General features: G+C 37.3%; 1 protein-coding gene across 6 annotated transcripts in view; it reads left to right on the forward strand.

Moving 5' to 3' along the window:
• The window catches only part of LOC139967845 (rhotekin-2-like), a 41,424-nt gene extending 20,444 nt beyond the window's left edge, over positions 1-20,980 (forward strand). For 5 of the 6 annotated variants that reach the window (XM_071971977.1, XM_071971979.1, XM_071971982.1 and 2 more), the window contains 9 exons: positions 1,795-2,101; positions 5,566-5,686; positions 6,424-6,583; positions 11,119-11,239; positions 12,167-12,276; positions 13,257-13,385; positions 13,963-14,125; positions 15,162-15,275; positions 16,607-20,980. In XM_071971977.1, coding sequence (XP_071828078.1) covers positions 1,795-2,101; positions 5,566-5,686; positions 6,424-6,583; positions 11,119-11,239; positions 12,167-12,276; positions 13,257-13,385; positions 13,963-14,125; positions 15,162-15,275; positions 16,607-16,773 — 1,392 coding nt within the window. In that variant the 3' untranslated portion in view covers positions 16,774-20,980. The remainder of the gene's footprint in view (positions 1-1,794; positions 2,102-5,565; positions 5,687-6,423; positions 6,584-11,118; positions 11,240-12,166; positions 12,277-13,256; positions 13,386-13,962; positions 14,126-15,161; positions 15,276-16,606) is intronic. The other variant, XM_071971978.1, reaches the window with a different exon arrangement.
• Positions 20,981-23,242: the final 2,262 nt, after the last annotated feature.

Below are 23,242 nucleotides of genomic sequence, written 5' to 3' on the forward strand. Positions count from 1 at the left end.
GCCCACAGATCTACGGGACCATTGAGGATATCATTTAGCTCTCATGAGATACTTATTTGGTGCCACGGGCAGTAGACAACAGATGATATCATATTGAATGCATGTAGCTGGTAGGCTGTATGTGGCCAACAGATAGTGGACAACACATGATATCACATTGAATGCATGTAGCCTGTAGGCTGTTTGTGGCCCACATACAGTAGATAACACATGATATATTGAATGCATATAACCTGCAGGCTGTATGTGGCCCACAGACAGTAGACAATACAAGATATCATAATGAATGCATGTAGCCTGTAGGCTGTATATGGCCCACAGACACTTAGACAATACAAGATATCATAGTGAATGCATGTAGCCTGTAGGCTGTATATGGCCTACAGACAGTAGACAATACAAGATATCATAATGAATGCATGTAGCCTGTAGGCTGTATGTGGCCCACAGACACTTAGACAATACAAGATATCATAGTGAATGCATGTAGCCTGTAGGCTGTATATGGCCCACAGACACTTAGACAATACAAGATATCATAGTGAATGCATGTAGCCTGTAGGCTGTATATGGCCTACAGACAGTAGACAATACAAGATATCATAGTGAATGCATGTAGCCTGTAGGCTGTATATGGCCCACAGACAGTAGACAATACAAGATATCATAATGAATGCATGTAGTCTGTAGGCTGTATATGGCCCACAGACACTTAGACAATACAAGATATCATAATGAATGCATGTAGCCTGTAGGCTGTATATGGCCCACAGACACTTAGACAATACAAGATATCATAATGAATGCATGTAGCCTCTAGGCTGTATATGGCCCACAGACACTTAGATAACACATGATATCATAATGAATGCATGTAGCCTGTAGGCTGTATGTGGCCCACAGACAGTAGACAATACAAGATATCATAATGAATGCATGTAGTCTGTAGGCTGTATATGGCCCACAGACACTTAGACAATACAAGATATCATAATGAATGCATGTAGCCTCTAGGCTGTATATGGCCCACAGACACTTAGACAATACAAGATATCATAATGAATGCATGTAGCCTCTAGGCTGTATATGGCCCACAGACACTTAGATAACACATGATATCATAATGAATGCATGTAGCCTGTAGGCTGTATATGGCCCACAGACACTTAGACAACACATGATATCATAATGAATGCATGTAGCCTGTAGGCTGTATATGGCCCACAGACACTTAGATAACACATGATATCAAAATGAATGCATGTAGCCTGCAGGCTGTATGTGGCCCACAGACAGTAGACAATACATTATATCATTTCACAGACTTCATGTGGTCTCCAGACAGAATACGTAATTGTAAAAGACATCAAAGAAGTGTACAGTATGAACGTTTGCGCAACAAGTTTTGACACTTAACTCTACATATTTAAATGTCATGCCAATATCGTTGGACTGTGATTGATGGTTTACCTTGCAAAAGACTTCACAAAGGTTACTTACAGGTTAATTGAAGGTAGTTTTCTTGCTTGTAATGTTAGGATGTTAAATGTTAAGGCAAGCTAAAAGATATGTGTTTAATGTAATGTTTGAGTATTTAAAACATCACAGCTTTTGACAATCTTTTCAGATGTTGATTATAATCATGTTTGATGAACTCAGCTTCTATCCTGGATCCACATACAGTAACTTATGTACTGTCCCAGCTATGCACCTACAGCAATCTGTAACATTTGATACTCTACCCTCATGTCATTAATGTGTTTGATGTATTCCCTCTCTCTCTCTCAAATGCAGGACTATGACATCCAACAAAAAATTGACCTAGAAATCAAAATGCGGGAAGGGACCAGGAAGTTGTTGGCAGCTTGCAAGCGGGAGGTCCCATCTCTGGAAGCTGCCAAGAGTCTACTGACCTCCCATGCCAGGGTACTGACTTACATGGCAGAGCTACAACGCCGAAAGACGGAAGAATGCCTGGATAAGTTATCAGTGGATGAAGATGGCAGGGGTCACCTTAAACCATGTTTGGCCAAGGTGTCTATTTCAGATATCAGGATTCCACTCATGTGGAAGAATGCAGATCATATCATGAACAAAGGAGGTAACTGAAATCATTAGAACCCCCCCCTCCCTCCACCCCCAAGAAACAAAACAAAATCCAGTTATATTCTGAAACTTTCTGAAAGAACTTGCACTGTTCATAAATGATTAGGATATCCCACGAGTAATTTAGTTTCTGGATGGAGAAAAAGATGAACGTGTTGATTCATTAGCATCCTGATGATGAAACTTACGTTTAATTTGTTTACCAGTTTTGTATAAAATTAGTTATATATATGATAGTTGTCCTTCATTATACCAAAAATCAACTTGAAGACAAACAGGTGTGTTGTCACAAGTGCAAAATTGGTAAATGATTAATTCTCTGATTTATGACACACACTTACTCTCCTCATATGTATTATCCTCTAATACTTTGTTCTAATTGGTCAAGTATTTAAACAGGGGTGTGGCTACCATCCGTCCAGGGCCCTGACTCCTCCTTCCTCTTTTGATCATTCCTATGGAAAGTTGCACAAAATTGGTCCAATTTTGATGGTTTCAATAGCGTTAGGTTTTGACACAGGGGAATTGTAATTCTTATCTTCTTCGTGGCTACCATCCTTCTACATCGTTTTCCTAAAAGTGTTTGTTTTTTGGGATCGACCTTTTTAGACAAATCGATACCTGATAGGTACAGTAGCAAGCTCCCTTACAGCAGAGATTCTTAAAAGACAGCCTGTGGACCAAATTAGGCCAGTGATAGATTGCAGTCCGGCCCATGATAAAAATGTCTGGGTTTATCACCCAGGTTTCTGAAAAGTAAAATGATTGGAAGAATGTCAAGCATTGCTGTTATAGGCAAACTGAATGTGTTTTTGACATGAAGTGTCTAAGGACAATTTAGCCTCACACATTAAACTACATGATAAACATGATGCCTGAGCCAATCAAAACAGAAGCAGTGCTTGAAATTTCATCAGAGAACCAATGCTCTCTGATATTTAAGTTGGTGATGAGAGACCTGTTGGAGTTGACATATATATGAGCTCCCAAATGTAAGTTTATAGCAAAGCACTTTAATGGGCCTAGGTCACACCTTTTCTAGGTTCACATTTATCTAACGGTATTGGTGTAGTTTAGAATTTAAAGATTACCATCTTAACAGCACCCATTATTAAAGTTGAAAGTTAGAGTTGTTTATAAAAGCACTGAAGTTAACCTGAATAGGGTCAAATTACACCTTATCTGGGTACCACTTTTGGCTGAAATTATTATAGCATAACCATTGAGAAGTAAGATGTAATTTTAATGAATTCACCCATTTGAAATTAAATTTGTTTATAGCAAGTAAACTTTAATACTGTCAAATTGCATCTTATCTGGGTACAACTTGTCTATAAAACTTGTCTATAAAAAAGATGCTCCAGTATCTTTTAATGTATTTAGTTTGCATCTGAACTGGGTACAAATTTATCTAAAAGATATTGGTGCAATTGAGACTGTATATTGCATGTTTTTTGAACTTTAATGACAGTTTCTGTGGCTCTGATGTTCATATTCATAATTAATTTTCTTTTGACCTGTGTGTTTATTGAGCTAAGCGATGCCTGGTGTCGTACCATTATTATCTACAGGATATCTTGTCATCCCAGTTGTATTAAACACAACATGACAGTCTCCAGGGGATTCAGGCAAGCATTAAAGGAGAACTATTAAAACATTGTTGACAAAATCTATTACAATGAAAAAAAATTCCATACAGCCTTAAAGGTCTGCTGCTTAGACCCCAACTATAGCACACTATCATGGAAAAGTTTCTTGAGATTATGTAATCGACCTGCCTTGGTCGTAAAATGACCTCTTTTTACCAGTTAGTCTGCAACGCCTGCCACATATTTTTTCTTGTATGAAGGTCTTTGTGTGTAGGCTGTATGATTAACTACACTGTAGACATGAACATATTTCCACACAAAGAGCCGAATGGTGTTAAGCTTTGCAAGCTAATTGTAGAGCCTGAGGTCGATTTACGACAGTGGCAGGTCGATTACGTAATTACAAAACTTTCCTACTGTAGCTATAGCGTGCTATAATTGGAGCCAATAAGTCTAGAGAGTTGGGAGAGTAGGATAAGAAAATGCTGCAAAGAAGGAATAAAACAAAAGTGAAAAACAAAGATAAAAAAAATATTGCCTTGAAGATTAATGTGAGAGGTTGAATTTTTTTGAAATTTCATACATTGAATTTCAGCATTTGTAACAACAGGGGTTTAATTTCAATTTTTTTTATCCTCCAAATTCCTGCACACTCAAATCTTTATTGTTTGCTTTGTTGAATATGTGTTGGATGTACAGTAGGTTGGTACATGTATACTAAAATTCCAAAATTGAAGAAAACCTGGCATTTGGGGACTTTTCTTTTTGTTTTTGACCAGTTTCTCATGTTCCATTATGGTGTTCCCTCTTAGGAGCTTCATTCTAAAATGTATCCTGTCTTCACAGAGCGGGGATGGGGAGGGGAAAGTTTGCTTTTCCTGCGGAAGAGGAACAACGTGGTATGAGGATATATACGTGTTACTTTCATGTTACAGATTGTGGATAGTATCCTTCAAAATGTGCCACTGGCCACCTTGATTCTGTAACTTGATTTCATTCGTTGTAAAGCTACTTTAATGCTTATAATGGTTACGGTAGTTATGCCTAGCAACATTCCTAGTGTATTGATAAAGTCAAGGTGAGTGCTGTGGTGCAAACTACACACCTGGTAGGAAGACAGTGCTTTATGTAGTAAGTACTAAAGGTCTTAACACAGTTGTTCGACTGGCCAGGTGGAGTATCCTCTTATTCATATGTTACCGGGGGACTTGGCCAAGCTTCTCAAACAATAATTAGATGTCAACACTGAATGACAGCTGGGAGTATCAAGTCCTTACTCCTTAATACAGTTAATGAGAAAGGATGAATCATTTAAATCAAAAACTGTTTCTGGCAATCTCAGTACAAATATGTTGTCCAGTTTAGGTATTGAAATCTGTTTTTACAATTCTTATAGAAACAGCCTTAAGAAAAACAATTATCATTTAAGGTGGTCTTTCAGGGGCCCTGATACAGGGGTGAGTTTCAGGGTATTGGAAAGAGAGATTTGGCAGGGGGGGGGTGGAGGAAGCAGCAGTCAGACCAATGTTTAATGGCCACCAGGTCTGTGTGATCTACACTGCTGTGAACATTGACCCCCCTCCCACCCTCCCCAGTAGAGCTTACATGGTCACAGTAACTTTTCTCTTCCCTCTCAACACTCAATCCACAGTCATAGAGTATCTGACTAGAATGATATTTTAAAAATATATATGAAATGATTTGAAGAATCTGGCCTCTTTTTTTTTTTAACATTTCTGATGCACTGAACCAATTTAATGGTACCGTAATAGCGGAATTGTGACAGAATACAGAATTCTGTGTTATTTAATCATTCTATTTGCATCTTTCTCCATTTCTTCTGAATGAGTTCTTTTTCTTCTGTCCATAGATCATAATCGTTACGCAGTATTCTGCTTGCTTAAAGTCGGTACGGAGATCTACGACACAGAACTGCACATGAACATTGACAGAACTGCATGCGACGTCACGTTTGAGGAAGTCTTCACATTGTAAGTGATACAGCGGGTCATTGAAAGTCCAGACACTTGATACCAGGGCTTCTCAATGATACTTTAATCAGAGCCAGAGAAAAACAGTGGCTTAGAGTGAAGAGCTAAGACAGAATCACATTGCACTATATCTAGGTTGAGCAATTTCCATTGTAGGCCAGTAAAGTGCTCAAAGCCAAAGGACTTAATGGTCCGCAGAACCCAATTAGTGGAAACTTATGGCTGTTATTTGTTTAGCGGACCAGATGGAAACCTTTCGCCGGGCGGATTTAGCCAAAACGGGGACTTCACGCCTCTCTTACCTGTCCCCCCCTCCCCCACTTGTGCATTCTGATCTACATAATATAATAATAATAAATAAGTTCTTAATATAGCGCCAAATACCAAAAGGCCTCTAGACGCTTTACAAAACCTAAAACAAATAGAAACAAAAAGACAGAGAAATCAAAGGAATAAAAACTCTAGAAAACACATAGTGTCCATTTTGGCATATCTCCAACCCCTCACTGACACTCTTGTAGGTCATAACATTCTCTTCTGAATCTACCATTCAGAACTTCACAAGTCTGTACACTGGTTTTCTCATCACCTAATTTTCAAACCCCTTTTAAAAAAAATATTCTCACTAAGTGTAGCATTCTAAGCCTCATAACAACTTTGCAAGGTTGATTTCAATTTGTCCTTGGTCCTGTGTTCTTTTCTCATTATTATATCCTTGTTTTTGTTTTCATTGGCAGTGATAAGGTAAAGCCTGATTTTAATTTCATCCTCGAGGTGTATTCTTACAACCTACACAAGGACCTTACCATAGCCAGTACACCCCAGAAAATCCGCAAAAGACTCAACTCCATCGGATCGGTCAAAAAGACTGACAACAGTATCCTTATTCCTACCGTGGTAAGTAAACTTACAGAAAACCTCAACGTTGGTCAAGTTTGTGAGTTGAAGGAAAATTGGTGTTAGCAATTAACAGAAAGATGCACAATTGCATTGACAACAAACAAGAGAACAGTATGTCCATTCAAACTGGACATTTTCCCATAGAAGAAAAAATTACATCTCAGTCAAATATACTATTGTGAGTTTTCCAACCATTCTGTTGGGTAAATTGTTGATGAATGGTAAGTAGTTAGAAAAGGTAAGATATGCGTGGCCATAGCAGCAATTCCCCCCCTCCCACCCCCCAAAAACAAAACAAAAAAAGTGCCTGTTGTCAAAATATAAAAGATACTATAGACCGTGGGGCAAAGCCGTTTTTCTTGCAGTTCCGTAGTCCAGTCGGAGGGGCAACTCAAAATAACTCTCAAAAATTCACAAAAATTATATTATTCGTAAATCCGCTTTGTTCCACCAAAAATTTGCGCACGTTTTTTAGTTATTCGATAAACTTGGTACTATTTTTTGCACGAAAGCACTTGGAAACTCTCTCTTTGAAAGGTAGGATTAAGTTCGTATACACCAATCACAAAGCAGCATTACTGCCAAATGACAATCACATGACAATAAGCACACACAAATCAGCATGGCTATCACATAGTTATGTTGAAACGTCCATATTTTGCGTACGAAAACAAGTTCGTTCGTCCAAGTTTTTCAAATTTGATAGATGTACCGATATGACCTGAAAACAACATACCTATTTACCCAATGGTGAGTACTTTTCAGGTTCTTTTCATATGAAATAAAGTTGAAATCATCATTCGAAGTTCGTATTTACACAGCCGAATCACGTTTGGCAAGTATTCATAGGATGGACACTGGAACAGCTAGTTTCGCGAAAACGGTTCAATCTTAAATGTTGAGTCATTAGTGTACGATTTGCTCGTGTTTACTGACATTTTTACTCAGTATTTGCCTAACTTTTTCATACTCTTGAGCTTTGTGGGTAGTAAAGTTACATTTTTATGACCCCTGGAAGCTAAAAACAAGGCTTGTCTATACTATAGTCCGTCAACTAAAAGAAGATTGAAAATGACATTAGGACAAATTGAGTGATAGACTAACGTTAATCATTAACATGGTGACTATTCGCTGAGGCTGCTAGAGTACGTAGGTAAAGTCACATGCTTTCGTATCGTAATCTATGTGTATACTATATGTATATTTACAACTAGATAACATCAGTTTGTTTATTTGTTTAGTTATTTAACTTTTGGCATGAGGGTGAAATTCGGTTAGCTTAATAAGCTAATCACACCGAGGCCCTCCCCTACATGTAATTTAAGCTAGGCCTAGGCCGTCTACAACTAGCATTGACCAGTAGTCAAAAGAAGGAATAGAAGTACTTGTCCCATGTGTATTAAACTGAATTGCACTAGGATAAAACTGATGTCTTGTTTTTACTATATCGTTCAGTAATAGTAATGACTGTGGGCTACTGTTTGAGCAGTCTCGTTTTCCAATTGTGTACACTGTTGGAATAAATATAGACTGATTTGTGACAACATGTCTAAGGCGGTATGACATTGCTTTACATTTAAGGACTATTGAAAAGTAGACAGCTATTATGGTTTGACAATTGAGATGCAATAACCTGGTCGCATATAAGACATAGTTTGGATTGGAAACTATCAAAGTCACACTACCTCTATCGAGAAGCTTTGTCAATAATCAACCCATTGTATTCAGTAAAACGTGTTTTCATTTTCAGGGTATATATTGGAAATTTACCTAACCACATCAAATCAATTTTGCTATGCCTGACAAGGCTGACAAATCAAGACAGTTACCGAGTTACGTAGACCAAACTCTGTTATTTTTGCAAACCTTAAATAGTTGACTCATTTTTCTACAGCAAAGTAATTAAACGATTGCTTATTTACATTCCCTTGTAGGTCTTTCAACTATGACCGAACCAACCTCAACTGATCATGATAGGGGTGAAGAACCATGTGTCATACACCATCCAATGTAGATTCAGTGACATTTACAAGAAGTTCACTCCCAAGACTTGGGATCCTTTCCTAAAATGCATGGATATCTGGAAGGATCATCCTCACACTGAAATGGAAAAACTGCCATTAAGTTTTTACATTTTCAAAATTGTGATCTACAGTCAGCCTTCCTACCTGCACTTCCAGTTCCAACTAATGGTGGATTTCACAGGAAATGCTATCAGAGATTTACGGATGCAACCAGAATTAAATGGTTAAGAAAGCCAAGATGTGATTCAGTAAGTGCCTTTTTCTTGAAGGGAAAAGTGAAAGCCTTGAGACACATACAAGGTGATGCAGAATCTGCAAAGTCACTAAAGATGTTGGGTGACTCCTTTACAGTTGATGAAGTCAATTTCCTTGCCGTTGAAAAATTCGTCTACAAGCTGTATGGTCAAATGGATGCAACTTCAGTCAACGACGTGCGGTTTGATATGTTTAAGAAAGCCAACAGGATGGAGAGTACAATGCCTCCAAATAATGATGCCCTTCGTCAACATATCCTTTGTGCCAACTTCCAGGCAAGAATTTATAAAATAAGCTTAATGAAGAATCAAGATTTACCATCTCCTAGTGAACATGGATGGATATTTGATGATGGACACCTTGCCATTCATTGGATGAGCCTCCCACCTGCTCCTGAAAGCATAATTGAACTTGAGAACTGCTCATGTAAGAAAAACAAGTGCCAACTACCAAATGCAGGAGACAGTTGCTGTGTATCCTTCGGCCTTCCATGCACAGATTTATGCCAATGCAAGGGGTGTGAAAACATCAGTCAGATGATACTTGAGATTGAAGAAGACTTGGACACAGACGAAGATGATTAGATGGAATAACTAGTTTTTAGTCTTGGAACAGCCATGATAATGTTTGACTGTGTAAGCTGTGCCCAGGCAGACTTTCTGCAAATCTAGCCATTTATATGTTAAGTTTGAGAGCTCTCATGTGTTTGTATTTTGTAGCATGAAGTTAGAATCAAGAATTGGCAAAGCCATGGGGTACTGGCACTGGAGGGGAGGGGGCTTCCCCATCAGAATTTTGTGTCTCTGGTCAATTAAAAAATATTGCAATGCCATATTGTAATTACTTTTATGTTGTAGTCAATTCAAGAAATGAAGGTAGCAGAAGGCAGAAGAAGGTAGCAGAAAGTTTAACTCAATAGTATCATTATTTATGCAAACAAATTTTGAAGGGATGAGTTCAGGATAATTGTACCCCCAGAAAAAGTTCATGGTACTAATTGCAATGTTTCTAAACTATAACATCACATAAATTTGTTGTAAATACCCTTTTCAGAGTGAACATTTAAGCTTAACAATTGTCACATTGACAATGTCTGTGTCGTTGATCTTCAATCTCATTCTCCATATAGCACATGCTGTGAGAAAATGAAGGAATAGTTATTAAAGGTGCACCACTGGCATAACTACTGGCATATTTAAGGTAACATTAACATTTCATTTCATGTTCACACATTAAGTTATGTCAATCCTCGAATCTACATTATGTGTAAGCTTGCTTTTAAACTATGAGTGTGTATGGAAAAACTGAATATATGTGTGGTTATAACCCCAAACCTGTTATTGACATTTATTATGTTACTTTCTAATAGATCTAGACATTTCTAAAAGAGTTAGGTCAATTCCATTTAAATGTAGAGGTGTTAAGGCCAATTTGAAAAAATAGAGGGCGCCCTTTATTTCCAGTATTCTTTTACCGCCATTTTCTCCTTAACGTCCGCAAAATTTTGGTGGAACAAAGTGATTTTTATTTTAGGGTGTTCTAAGCAACACTTTTATTAAGAAATTATGTTGCCCCCAGAGGTGGACTACGGAACTCAAAAACTAAAGGGATTTTTGCCTTATGCCCCACGGTCTACTAAAACTAAGGAGCTTACAGAATTTAAGGAACTTACCAAGGGACATTTTTAGGTGAAATCAATATTGGAGTTATCAAAATGAAACTGTAAATGTTAAGTCAATAACCAGTGAAGAGATATTAAATGAACAGTTTACAATTAATTCATGTGAATCAAAAGTTGTTACCGAAAGAAACAACCCAATTTCTCACACCTAAACTCAGTGCCATAGAAAGAAGAAAGAAAAAGACATACAAATTAAAATACTTGCACTGAGTCAATTCAAATATTGAACTACCAACAGTCTAAGTAAGGATGCTATGTGAAATATAAACAGTTAATTTTCCAAATCAAAAGTTCCACAGACTACGAATCAAACGAACATTGCCAAAACAAAGAGTAGAGCGGGCATGCCGTAAGTGGATCCTGCTGAACTCATACATGTTTATAGCTAACAAAAATGAAGTTTATACAAGTTAGATTTAATTACAGGAATAAGCAAAGTGTAATTTTCAAGCAGAATATTATCTCCAGGATATACAGTATTATCATACTCCAAAGCATTTCAACCTTCCTCTTCCTGCTTTGTTGTGATAATATTTACAAAGATTTTATATCATGTTTTCTCTTCACCTTAGTGCGCAGAAGAAGAAAACACATCTGTTGAAGCTCCCAAGTTTTTCCTGGTTGGCCGTGCAAACCTCAGACTTTCAGATGCTAACGATGTCATAAAGATCCACAGCTTAAGCCTAGAAGGATGTAAGAATTGTTTTGATAAATTTTAGAGTATAAAACAACTCTTTTTTGGGGGTTAAGTTTGGTAAATTGAAATTCTTTATACTTTTTGGAACCTAAAATCCAATCGCAATGGCAGTTTGATTCATCAGCTTCTAATTGTTAAGTCTTGTTTCAAAATATTGATGAAAAAAGAAACTTTTGGTTATGGTTTCTTTAAGTGATTTTAATGGTTAATATTTATCGGTAGTGTAATCAGTTGTAGTCTGAATTTGACTATCGCTTTTAAAGTTTTGATGAAATTGTCTACAGTTGAAGACCAAATGTTAGGCAAATCGGAAATTTTCATTGTCTTTGCCATCTTCTCCCTTACGAAGAATGAAAGATAGGTAGGTAGGTCTCCAAAGTCATTATGAAGAAGAAATGCTCTAAATGGTAAGCCAGGGTTCCAAATGATTCTGTTATTCCATATGGCATCTGGAAGTTGCATTTTTACCATGGGTTTACCTTTGACTAAAACAAGTTACATCCAAAGAGAAATGGATCAAATAATTTAGTGTAGCTCTTTTGCAAGCTCTGTTGTCTCTTATGAAATACGATGGTTTCTTTGTACAAACCTGCTATATATCTCTACACTTCCCTAGCTATTCACCCGTTCTGCACTTCATTTTGTTGTCTCTTATGAAATACGATGGTTTCTTTGTACAAACCTGCTATATATCTCTGCATTTCTCTAGCTATTCACTTGTTCTGCACATCATTTTGTTGTCTCTTATGAAGTACACTGGTGCCTGTGTACAAACCTGCTATATATCTCTGCACTTCTCCAGCTATTCACCCATTCTGCACATCATTTTGCAAAGTGATTCCCTGCTTTCCTTTATCCTTTTCATATCAGATGCCTGTAGCAACACTCATGTATGATTTTACTTTGTTGACATTTCTTTTCAGCTGATGAACAGCACAATCGTGTCCCACTCTTCAACCATTTTTGTTGTCGATTAGCCGTTCAACCACAGAGCGTCTTGCAGGATGCGGTCACTGGTCACTTGTTGGTCAAGGTATGAAGATTTCATTCAAAACTTAATTCAATTGGCTAATTTTATGTAACATTTTTCTTGAATATTTGATATTGGAAAATTGAACATTGGCAATAATAATTAAAGATCATAAGATGGAATAATATTATGGGGGAAAAAAGACAAGGAATTCATCTAAATTTTTTATTCTTTCACTGTTACATAACGTTTTAGAGCACTTTTGTGGATTTTACGCTTTAGAAAATAAACTATGATTAAATTAAATTAAATACAATCATGTAAATTGCATAATATAACAAGAGACTAGAGCAAGGTGAAACCTTGGCTATTCGAACTAAGACTTTGGTCATTTGTGCATGAGAGTTTAGTTTCTTATCATATGAAACTAAAGTACATAGTGCTGTTTGACCTTAGAGCAATGAACATAAATCTATATGACTCTTAATTTATGAGGAAAAGAGAAAGAAACGAGATAGAAACTCTGTCATCCCATTATTGTAGACCATATCACTTAACAAAACAGCATTTTAGCTTATACTTAAGTATTGCTGGTGTTTAGGTGTTCAGATAACTAAGGTTTCACTGAACTATAGATATCAACTCCCTTCACTCTCTCCCCTGCATGCGGCTATGAGCTGAAGCGATAGAAACATCTTAGGCTTCCTTTGGCTTCATCATAGAGACCCAACTTAACAAAACAGCATTTTAGCTTATACTAAAGCATTGCCTGTGTTTAGTTGTTCAGATAACTAAGGTTTTACTGAACTATATATATCAACTCCCCTCACTCTATCCCGTGTGTGCGGCAATGAGCTGAAGTGATAGGGGGAGTTAAAGGAAAAGACTCATTCTATCCATTTAAGTAGAATTCCCTACAATTTAAATATACACAATGAAGTCTGCTTATGGTAACCCATTATTTACATCAGTGATGTGTTATTTAGTTATTTACCAAATTCCTTTATGAGTGATTTTATTCCTAATATCTCTTTGGATTGCAGGAGAAAGCACTGGGAAGTCCAGATGTTCATCAGCTCTGGTGTCGACTCAGAGGTGGCAGACTACAGTGTTGGAATACTCCTAGTGAGGCTGATTGCAAAGGTGCCATCTTGTCTGTCAGTTTACAAAAGGTAAATTATATTTCTTTTTGTTTTATGCACACATTTTTTTACTTTTCATTGCTACAGGTTAGTTTTTTCTAATCGCCATCACATGATTTAAACTGAAGTAGCTAGTTCATTGTGGTATATGTAAACATAGCATACAGTCTTTTACAATTCTTTTTTTTGTTGTTGATGTTGTTGAATATAACAGAAGTACAAAGTTCTACCATGAACAAAAATGACATCCCTATTTTCAACCCCTGCCCAGCACTGCTCAGATGTAAAAGCTTGCAATGCTGTGTTTTTAGCCCCCCAAAAAATGAATGGAAATTTTCATGTTATGGATGAGAATATCAAACTCAGAATACATGTGATGAAGACCTTTAGTTATGATGAAATCATGAGATGATCATGAATTCAACATATTTACTTAAATATTTACATAAATTTTGCAAGGTAGGGTCATGTTTGGACCTGAAATCTGACTGTAGCAGTGATTAAGGAAGGATGTTACAAGGCTGTGTATCTCCCAGTCAAAGGCATAAGCATGACCTGTAAAGCTGTACAACTGTCAGTAAACGAAATGATCCTTTCAAATCCGCAGGATTCCATCGTTAGCAAATCAGCTCTATCCGAGATTGGTCAGTTCCCATTTTGTATAACATGTCCCTGTGGAGGTAAGGAGAGGCGGCATCTCTTCTCAGCGGAGAGCGAGGGAGACTTGAAGAGATGGAAAACAGCTCTGGACCAACAGATAGTCAATATTGGTGAGAATATCAGTCAAGTTACCCCCCCATGGACACACCCCTCAGGGACGTAAATGATACTCATATCAGCTCAATGCTTTGTCAGTTAAGCCATGGTTAAACCAAGAGGCTAGTCTGGTAGTTAGCAAGCTGGTCTTACTGCTGGTGAAAGAAACAAAGTGTTTGTTTAATCAGAGACAGAAGGAATGGAAATGCTGATTATAGATAGCTCTAATGATTTGCCCTAAAGTTGTAGGTTTTGATTTTCAGGGACAAAGGCAGGTCTTCTGCATTAGTCATCATATCGAAGTAAAAGGTTCCTTCTTTTCTGGTGAGAAAACTTAGATTATGAATAATTTTTTTTCAACCTGGGGCCACTTTACATGAACATCTGTCATGGGTGTACAGGCTTTGGAAGAACCACGGGCATCTTGATTCGAAATAGAAGCCATTTTGCATTTTCTAACTTATTGTTTATAATAATCTTGAATGGACATGAAGTAACAAGGTTTCACTCACCTTGGATTATGTTTTCTGTGTATATTTTTGCTCTCAGAAAATGTTGTGACTGAGAGTGGTTGAGTCACTGATCAATCTTTAAACATCTTAATAAAACTGCTTCTGAAATACATGTAATGTATATTTTATGATAGTAATCTTATTCTTAATTTTAATGTCTATCATCTTATAGTCAAATTTGTTTGTTATTCTTATTTCTCTTTAAATTGTTTAATTTTTTTTTTTTAATATTTGTTTTTGATTTCTCTTTAAAAGGGCCTCCTCTGGGGAGATTAGTACTTTGCTAACTGAGTCTTTAAATCCTCTTAAAAGATTGTTCGATAACGATAATAATGGGCATCACTAACATTATCACATGGCTTCGGGTATAGTGTCTCAAGGGATTTGGGATGGTTAGCAAGTTATTTGACCCCAGATTCCACTCATATTTACCTTTAATTGTAAAGTACATTTACATATCGTATTTCATATACATATTTGGTTTATTGTCTATCAGTTCCTTCATTTTTTCCTTATCTTTTCTTTTCTTCAATTTTAGAAGCGTGGAAGCAAGCATGCAACTCAGTGATGCCCTTACGTACACCAAGTGCTTTCAAAAGACGAGGAAGTCTGAGACCCAGGAAAGGTTCTCTCTATGATCAGCTGACAGTATGTAAGTAAATAAATAATCCCGTCAAAGTTTCCTGCATCTGGAAGTTATGCTGTGTCTAAATTCAGTAATAAAGAAACAGAAATGTATTTACAGAAATGGATCCATTTATCTGGCTAAAATCTAGTTACAAAGTCGGATCAAATAAAATTCCAAGCCATGGGGTCGATTCGAGGTAATTTTTATTGCAGGTTCGGCAGTTGAAAAGTGGAACACTTTAATTTTGGATGACTCAAACAAGATGTAAATACCAGCAATCACCCTCAGTATGGACTACATTCACTGTGGCTGAGAGAGATTCAATTTAGGGGGTCTGTGCGGGTAGGGAAGGGGCTAAACTTCATGAAGGAGAAACAAGGATAAAGGGAAGGAGAGGAGACAAAACCAGATAGTATTAAGAGAGTTTACAACACTCTACCACAAGGTAGCTCATCATGCTCTTGTCTTCCTTTCTGCCAATAAACGTCTAACTTGCACGTTTGTCTTGTGTCTTTTCTAGAAGGAATAAAACTATTTGCAAAGATTCTCACCATACATAATCTCATTTGTGATTGCTGTTTGTTTATTTGTAACGCTGAATCACAATGTCCGTCCTTTGTATCGTTGCCTAGATAATTCAATTCACGTATTTACGGTCCTTCTCTTCATCAAGCCCTACTGTATGTTATTGGGACCGGCTAAATTTACTGCTTGAAGAACCTAAACCAAGGTCTAGGTTTTCAGATGAGAACACCTGGAAGATATTATTAAAATTAGACCTCATATGGAATGGCAAAAGGTTAATCTTGTAACAAATGAATGTTATATTGAGATATGTTCCCAATTTTATGGTGGCCATCTGCCCTACATACAGTTTGTGAGTTTTGATATGTCATTTATGTTGTTAGTTAACCTGAATGACCAATGATATGAACAATGTGTGCCATCCACCCAACTATTTCAATGCCAAATTCAAGGCTTTGAGCGTGCTTCTTGCAATGACTTTTTCTTTGCTATGTTGGTAAAGCAAGATGTAAAGAGTAACACAATCGATACTGCTTGCAGGGTTCCCACAGGTACTTGAAATCCTTGAAAATAATTGTAGTCCTTGAAAAGTCCTTGAAAAGTCCTTGAAAAGTCCTTGAAATATGTTTTCAAGCTTGTGTTGGAACACTGATCCTGTGGAAATTGGCAGTCAAAATGATCATTTTCAGGGTTTTTGATTGCTGAAAGTCTCACATTCTTTACTCTTTCGTTGTTTTAAAGCTCCAATATTTTGCTTGCCGTTTGCGGAAGAACAGCGATAGTAAGTGATCTATAGTAGTGATAATTCTTCTTCACATTTTAACTTTTAGATTCTCCTCTTTTAGATTCTCCCGAGAGACAAAAGTCTACCGATGAGAACAACTCACCGCCATCGGCTAACCTGAGACCAAGGCTAAAACATTCTCTTAGTGTATCAGCTTCACCCCCACCACACCTCCAAGACCCCCTGGTGTCTCTGAAGGAGACGAGAGTCTGAACAGATGATGAAGAAGTCGAAACAAAAATGAAGATAGAATGGGGTTTATTGATGGAGGGATTTACTAACTGTCAGAGCATTAATTGGAACGACGAGATTGTTGAAGATTTCTGGTCCAGGGATGGTAAGGAGAAGGAACCATGTGATAAGAATAGAGGGCGCTGATCTTGATAATAACTGCCAATCTGCACACAATAGATGCATTTTAAAATGAGCAACAGAAATATAGCCATTTCTGTAAATTTAAAGTAAATGCTACACCTGAAGGTTTATCCTATACTGTGAAGAAACTACCTCCTTGGACCAATGAGCTGTCACCGACCATCGGTGAGAGCCCCTGATTGGTTAAGGGGAGAAGATTGAAATCCAAGCAGACACGCCCTGGAAGTTTGAATGAAGCACCGCCTGGTTCAATTTTTTCCGTTACAAAAATTGCTTGGGATGTGCAAACATTTTTCAAACTAAATTTTCAAAAAATTTATTCTTCCATCTTTCTGCTTTGGATCAGTCTGGAACAAAATTATGTAAAATTGTAAAGTTATAAGTTATTTTTAATTACTAAATGGATCAGGGTAAATTAATTCATGGCTTTTCTTCTTTGACAAAGCTGAAAATGTATGTAATATACCTTTGTTTTCTATCATGTTTATTTGTTTGTTTACTTATCGGGTAATTGTTTGTTGCTTTTGTTTCATTCACACCATATAAGCTGTCTTCTGAAGTCAATATACTGTATGCCATATTGTTATTTGTAATAAGAGATATTTACGTTTCATTCTTTGTCTATATATCATACAATTCATTTAACTTTTTCTTTCTTTCTTGTTATCAATATTTTTTTTAAACCTTGTATGTATGTATTACTGAGTAAGGGTTTATTCAACCATTGAAACTAAACAGCATCTTTTTCTGTTAAAATTAAAATTAAAAGTGAAATTTATTTTTATATCAAATGTAATGAGAAATAACTAAGAAAATCCCCTGAGGATAAAAAAAAAGTCATATCTACAATAAAATTATACCATCTTTCTTTAGCCTGTGACCATTCTTCAAAAGAAACATGTTTCTCTGAAATAACTATTCAAGAACCGAAAAAGGATAGAGGAAAATATTTGATATGGAATTGGGTAAATATTGGAAAAAATGCAATTATTTGTAGGCACAAAACGACTCCCTTTGATTGGAATGTACCTATCGCATATATGCAGAGTATATGATGTCATACCTAGACCATAGTCATAAAGTCCATGTGATCAACCTATTATCCCATACGAAGATACTGCCAACCATAATGACAGTAGTTTTGGTGTCGTGTATGAAGAAACTTGTCAAATTATTACCCGGTTTCATTTTTGAACAAAGTACTCAAATTTGTTTTGAATTTATTGCCAGGTTTTCTTACGAAAACTAAGTCATCATGTACTTGATAATCTCTGTTCAACACTCCCACAAATCAAAACATTCTCCACATGCATGGGTTGGTTGTTTTAACTGTGGCATTTACTGCGTGAGACCCCCCCCCCCCTTCCATCCTTTAGAGATTATTCAACGGTCATCTCACTTTCTGATAGTCAGACTGGTGGCAGGAACCCGACATTAACAGTTTAAAATTTCGGTAGTAATAAACTTTGGTCATGTACACAATATTCATTCTTCAAATATGGTTTATGTGCTTCAAACTAGTTTCCAGCCATTTTTAAGTTTTGTTCAAATTTGAGAATGCAAGAGGGATATGATTACAGCTCAAGGGCGACCAACTTTGTAGTGTGAACATGTTTTGACCCCACAATGGCAATCAAGGTTGTAGTGTGAACTCTCGGGATCACACCACCCAAGATCTCCGTACTTGCAGACAGACTGGTGCAAATTCACTGACGGGGCGCATCATGAGTGCTAAAACTTGCTGATTGATTTAGTAAACAACAACTATGATCTTTTTCGTAATATGTGGATATGCCAAGTGTCAGCTTTATTACCTCCAAAATGTAAAAGTAACATCCCGATCCCCATTGTCTTATCAAATGTGAACAAGGCCTAAATTACCAAACATATTTCATTTATGAAGGATGACTTAAAACAGAGAGTTAGTGTTGGTACGTCATTGTCCACACCTGTGTGCTAGTAAAATTGTATGGGTATTCTGGTTAACAAGATATTCATTTGCATAGGGCTATATAGTGAAGAGAATGATGGGGAATTCCTTGATGGTAACAAAAATTCAGGCAACACTGCATTATTCATTGGATATCACCATGGAGACTTGTGAAGAACACTAGATATTTGACAATTTTAGTCAGGAAAGATAATGAATGCTGAAGAAGTGTGTTGAAATTGTCTGAAACTTTGTAGCCAGTTGAGCATAACTAGCAATTTAATATCACTGTATAGTCCCTTTAAAATATTGTAACATATTCAGAGTGCCCTTCTCTCCTCTCCTCCATCCCCCCCCCCCCCCCCCGTTGCCTCTCCATCCATTACCGTCACACAAACAAAATGCCTATGGTGTCTTATTGTCATAGAGTGTTCAAGGAACGTAGCAGCTGCCTTACCATTTTGACAACAGGAAATAAGTCTTTAGGTTTGATCAAGGAGTGGTAATACAATTGGTGATTGAGTGAAGAAAGATTGAAGGTGGAGAAAAGTATTCTAGAGATTTTTAATCTTTTTCTTAATTTTATGGATTAAAGGCAACTAGACCTTTACACATTAAGCCAATATTTACCACTTAAAGTTATTCTGTTTGTTGTTTCTGTATATTTTTGCTCAAGAATCTCTCTAGCATCCAGCATCGCTACTTTAATCTCTGAAAGTAGATGTCTGTGTCCAGCACTTAGTCTTATTACTTCCATATCCTATCAATGTTGAATTTTTGTTAATTTGACTTCCAGGACCTACAGTAGAACCATTTTTATTAGATTAAGTCTAATATAGTGATGCGATGTTATAGACACAAAGAGAATGTTCTTATAGTGTTCAAGTAGTTACAGTTACTATTGGATAAGTGTAATGGATTTATCTGTAGCCTTGGGTGCTCTTATACTCAGAACAAAATACAATACCATTGGGGTTTACATGCTTGTCAATGTCTGCTTTTCATAGTGCCAATTTATATGTTACTTAATACTAACACTTGTATGTGTAAGTATATACAGTTTTAAATATATGTCCAGTGTCATAAACTCTGCAGTGTTTGTAAAACACAAAGATGAAGTGATATCTATCAATCGATCTGTCAGAGTATTGACCATTTATTTATGAGAGTGGTTTTAATCTCCTCATGTTTAGTTTGATTTAAAAGACATCAATTCTCAGGTTCACCTGATATGAGAGTTCCATTGCAAATGTTTGCTTGGTCACCTGCTCATATTTCTAAAGAATTACCACAGTTTGAGAATGTCTCTTGCTCCCCTCCCCCCACCTCCACCACCCCAACCAATTTCCCACGGAGGGCCTACTTTGTATTTCTCGCTCTAACAAAAAAATTAAGATATTCAATTTTGAGAGTGAAGCCTCTCACTTTCTGAAGTGCAACAAGAAGTTTGAAGGAGATTTATGGTAGGACACAAATGGGGGAAAGTTAATTTTATAAATATTGGGCATCAAGACTTCTTGTGTAGCATTGCCTTGCCACCTTCATTTTGCCATATTGCCATGTTAAACAGTAACCTGCAGGTGAAACTGTTAGCTGCAACGTTCTTTTACTCTATGTTCATAAATGTTGCATAATACACGACCTGTAGTTGTTTTCCAATTGGGTGATTAATATATTTTATTTTTATTATTATCTTTATGTTTGTATTGAGTAACACCTATATATTCTCACAGTGCATTGTACAAGTGTCATGAAAATAAGTGTTTGAGAATGTAACAACTTGTAAATGATGGAACGGCACCTAAGTTCAGCTTTGTACCCCTTCCCACACCCCCTCCATGACTTTTAAAATTTAAATTTTTGAGTTATGCTCTTGTTCTTTTTAAACTCAGTTTAATACCTGTCATGTTTTTACTTTCTCTACAAATATATTATAACCCTTTTACCATTCTATATATCTTTATCAAGTGTATGAATGTTATGTATGTCACATGCTACCTTCATACTCCATTCTATAAATATATACTAATGCAATTTCTCTGCATTGTAAAGTTTTGGCAATACAAAGTTTACATGTTATTGGATAATAAAAGAAATGAAAAAAAAAGAAGAAGTTCCTTCCTGTGATTGTTCTTATGATTTCCATGTTTGAGTTGGACAGATGCAAGTAGATTAAGTCGCTGTTGGTTTGAGAACAATGTATCTTGAGACATTGGAATATGAGCTGAATGAGGAAAAGTAAAGCTTTTTCCTGTTATTTCTATAAATGTCATTGCAAATGTTAATTATTTTAGTTAACGAGTGCTTCTACTAGGAGAGATTGGTGAAGCGATATTAGTAGAGGTGGGACGGTGAAGCGATATTAATAGAGGTGGGACGGTTGGGGGGGGGGAGGGGGTGTGCAGCTCCCTCTGCCTCAACCAGGTCACAGGGTGGGGGTGGGAGGGGGGCTGAAGAGTATTCTTATATGGATCAGTCATTATATAGCTGTGATATAAGGAAAGTAGTTTTGAAGTCATTTCCAAAGCAACTCAAAACCCAAACTAATATACAAACATTTAAATCAGTCCAGATGCAACAGAAATTCAATGGAGACTGGTGTCAAATACCAACTACCAGTGGCTTAGGAAGGTACTTTTGAGTGGGGGGGGGGGGGGCTGAAGACTGATGGCCGGCCTGGGGGAGGGGTCTAAGGGGAGGGGGTGTCCACCTCCCCTTTGGCATTTTTTTGCATTTCCAGGTGGCCTCAGATGCAATTTGGTGCAATATAGCACACTTCAACTCTCACTCCATTTTGTAAAGAATTTTGCATTTTCACCTGGCCTTAAATGCAATTTGGTGCTCCAAATGAGATTTTTTTCTCATTTGGAAATGAAAAAGGGGTTTTCTGACTTGCAGAGCGGGGGGGGGGGGGCGGAATGATACTTCCGCCCCCCATATTTTTCACGGGGGGGGGGGCTGGCGCCCCCGGTTCCTACGCCCTTGCCAACTACAACTCAAAAAAAAAAAATAGTTCATTTCCAAAGCTGCTTTTCCATTTTCATCATTTTCGTATGTAATTGTATATAAGTCACCCATCTCCCATAATAAAAAAAAGTGGTTGCGCTCCTATTTAACGTACAACAATCTTTCAAAACCCAAAAGAGCCAGTTGTTACATTACCCTGCACGAATCAGTTACATTCAATTGATCAAATACGCAAGTGCAAATTGTCACGTAGGCACGATGATGTAATCTCCGTTGTATCTAGACTCTTTTCATGCATTGGCGAACATGGATATTTAACTTATCAATGAATCGAACATGTATAATGAGTTTTCGTTTTCTTTATTATACCTAGGTTTATTCTTCCTTGACCTTCTCAGTTGTTGGTTTACAGTCATGTTTACAGATATGTGGGATTGTCGGGCGTGACATGCGAATCTGTAAGACGTTCGGTCAAATGAGTGGGCGACGAAAAGGCAAAAAAGAAAAAAGAAAAGAAAGGTGACCAACTTAGCTTTTAAATTGCTGGAATTAATATTGTACTTCTTAGAGAAACCATAGAAATCCTTATCAATTTCTATGAGAAAAACTGACTAGCGAAAAATGCCAAAGATAAAGTCAATTGCGTAGGTTCGCTATTTAAAGCGCCGACGTATATGAACGAAGCTGATACCTACATCCGTATTTCCCCCTCATCCGCTTGCGGGAAGTTGCGGGTTTTTTGTACTGAGATATCCAAGTTGGTATATGCTGTACAGTGCATGTTAGCTACTGCCAGTGGCGTAGGAAGGTACTTTTGAGTGGGGGGGGGGGGGCTGAAGACTGATGGCCGGCCTGGGGGAGGGGTCTAAGGGGAGGGGGTGTACCCCTCCCCTTTGGAATTTTTTGCATTTCCAGGTGGCCTCAGATGCAATTTGGTGCAATATAGCACACTTCAACACCCACTCCATTTTGTAAACTTAATTTTGTATTTTCACCTGGCCTTAGATGCAATTTGGTGCTCCAAATGAGATTTTTTCTCATTTGGAAATGAAAAAGGGGTTTTCTGACTTGCGGAGCGGGGGGGGGGGGGCGGAATGATACTTCCGCCCCTCCACATTTTTCACTGGGGGGCTGGCGCCCCCCCAGCCCCCCGGTTCCTACGCCCTTGGCTACTGCAAAGAACAAATCTTTCCCGGATTTCTTTTCAAAAAATCCTTTCTCCTCTTCATCTGATCACACAGTAAAATCTTTGCAAGTTACGACGGATAAAATTAATTGGGCCTATGGCGTCTTTGTTAGTGAGTTTGCTTGTTTTTTGGGGATCATATTTGCGCAGGCAGTGGGTGGTGTTGGCATAGCCAAGGTTACCACAAAGTTACTCGAGCATGCGAATTGAAGATTCTTGCTACG

Source organism: Apostichopus japonicus, chromosome 5 (assembly GCF_037975245.1).
Source record: "Apostichopus japonicus isolate 1M-3 chromosome 5, ASM3797524v1, whole genome shotgun sequence".
NCBI classification, from domain to species: domain Eukaryota; kingdom Metazoa; phylum Echinodermata; class Holothuroidea; order Aspidochirotida; family Stichopodidae; genus Apostichopus; species Apostichopus japonicus.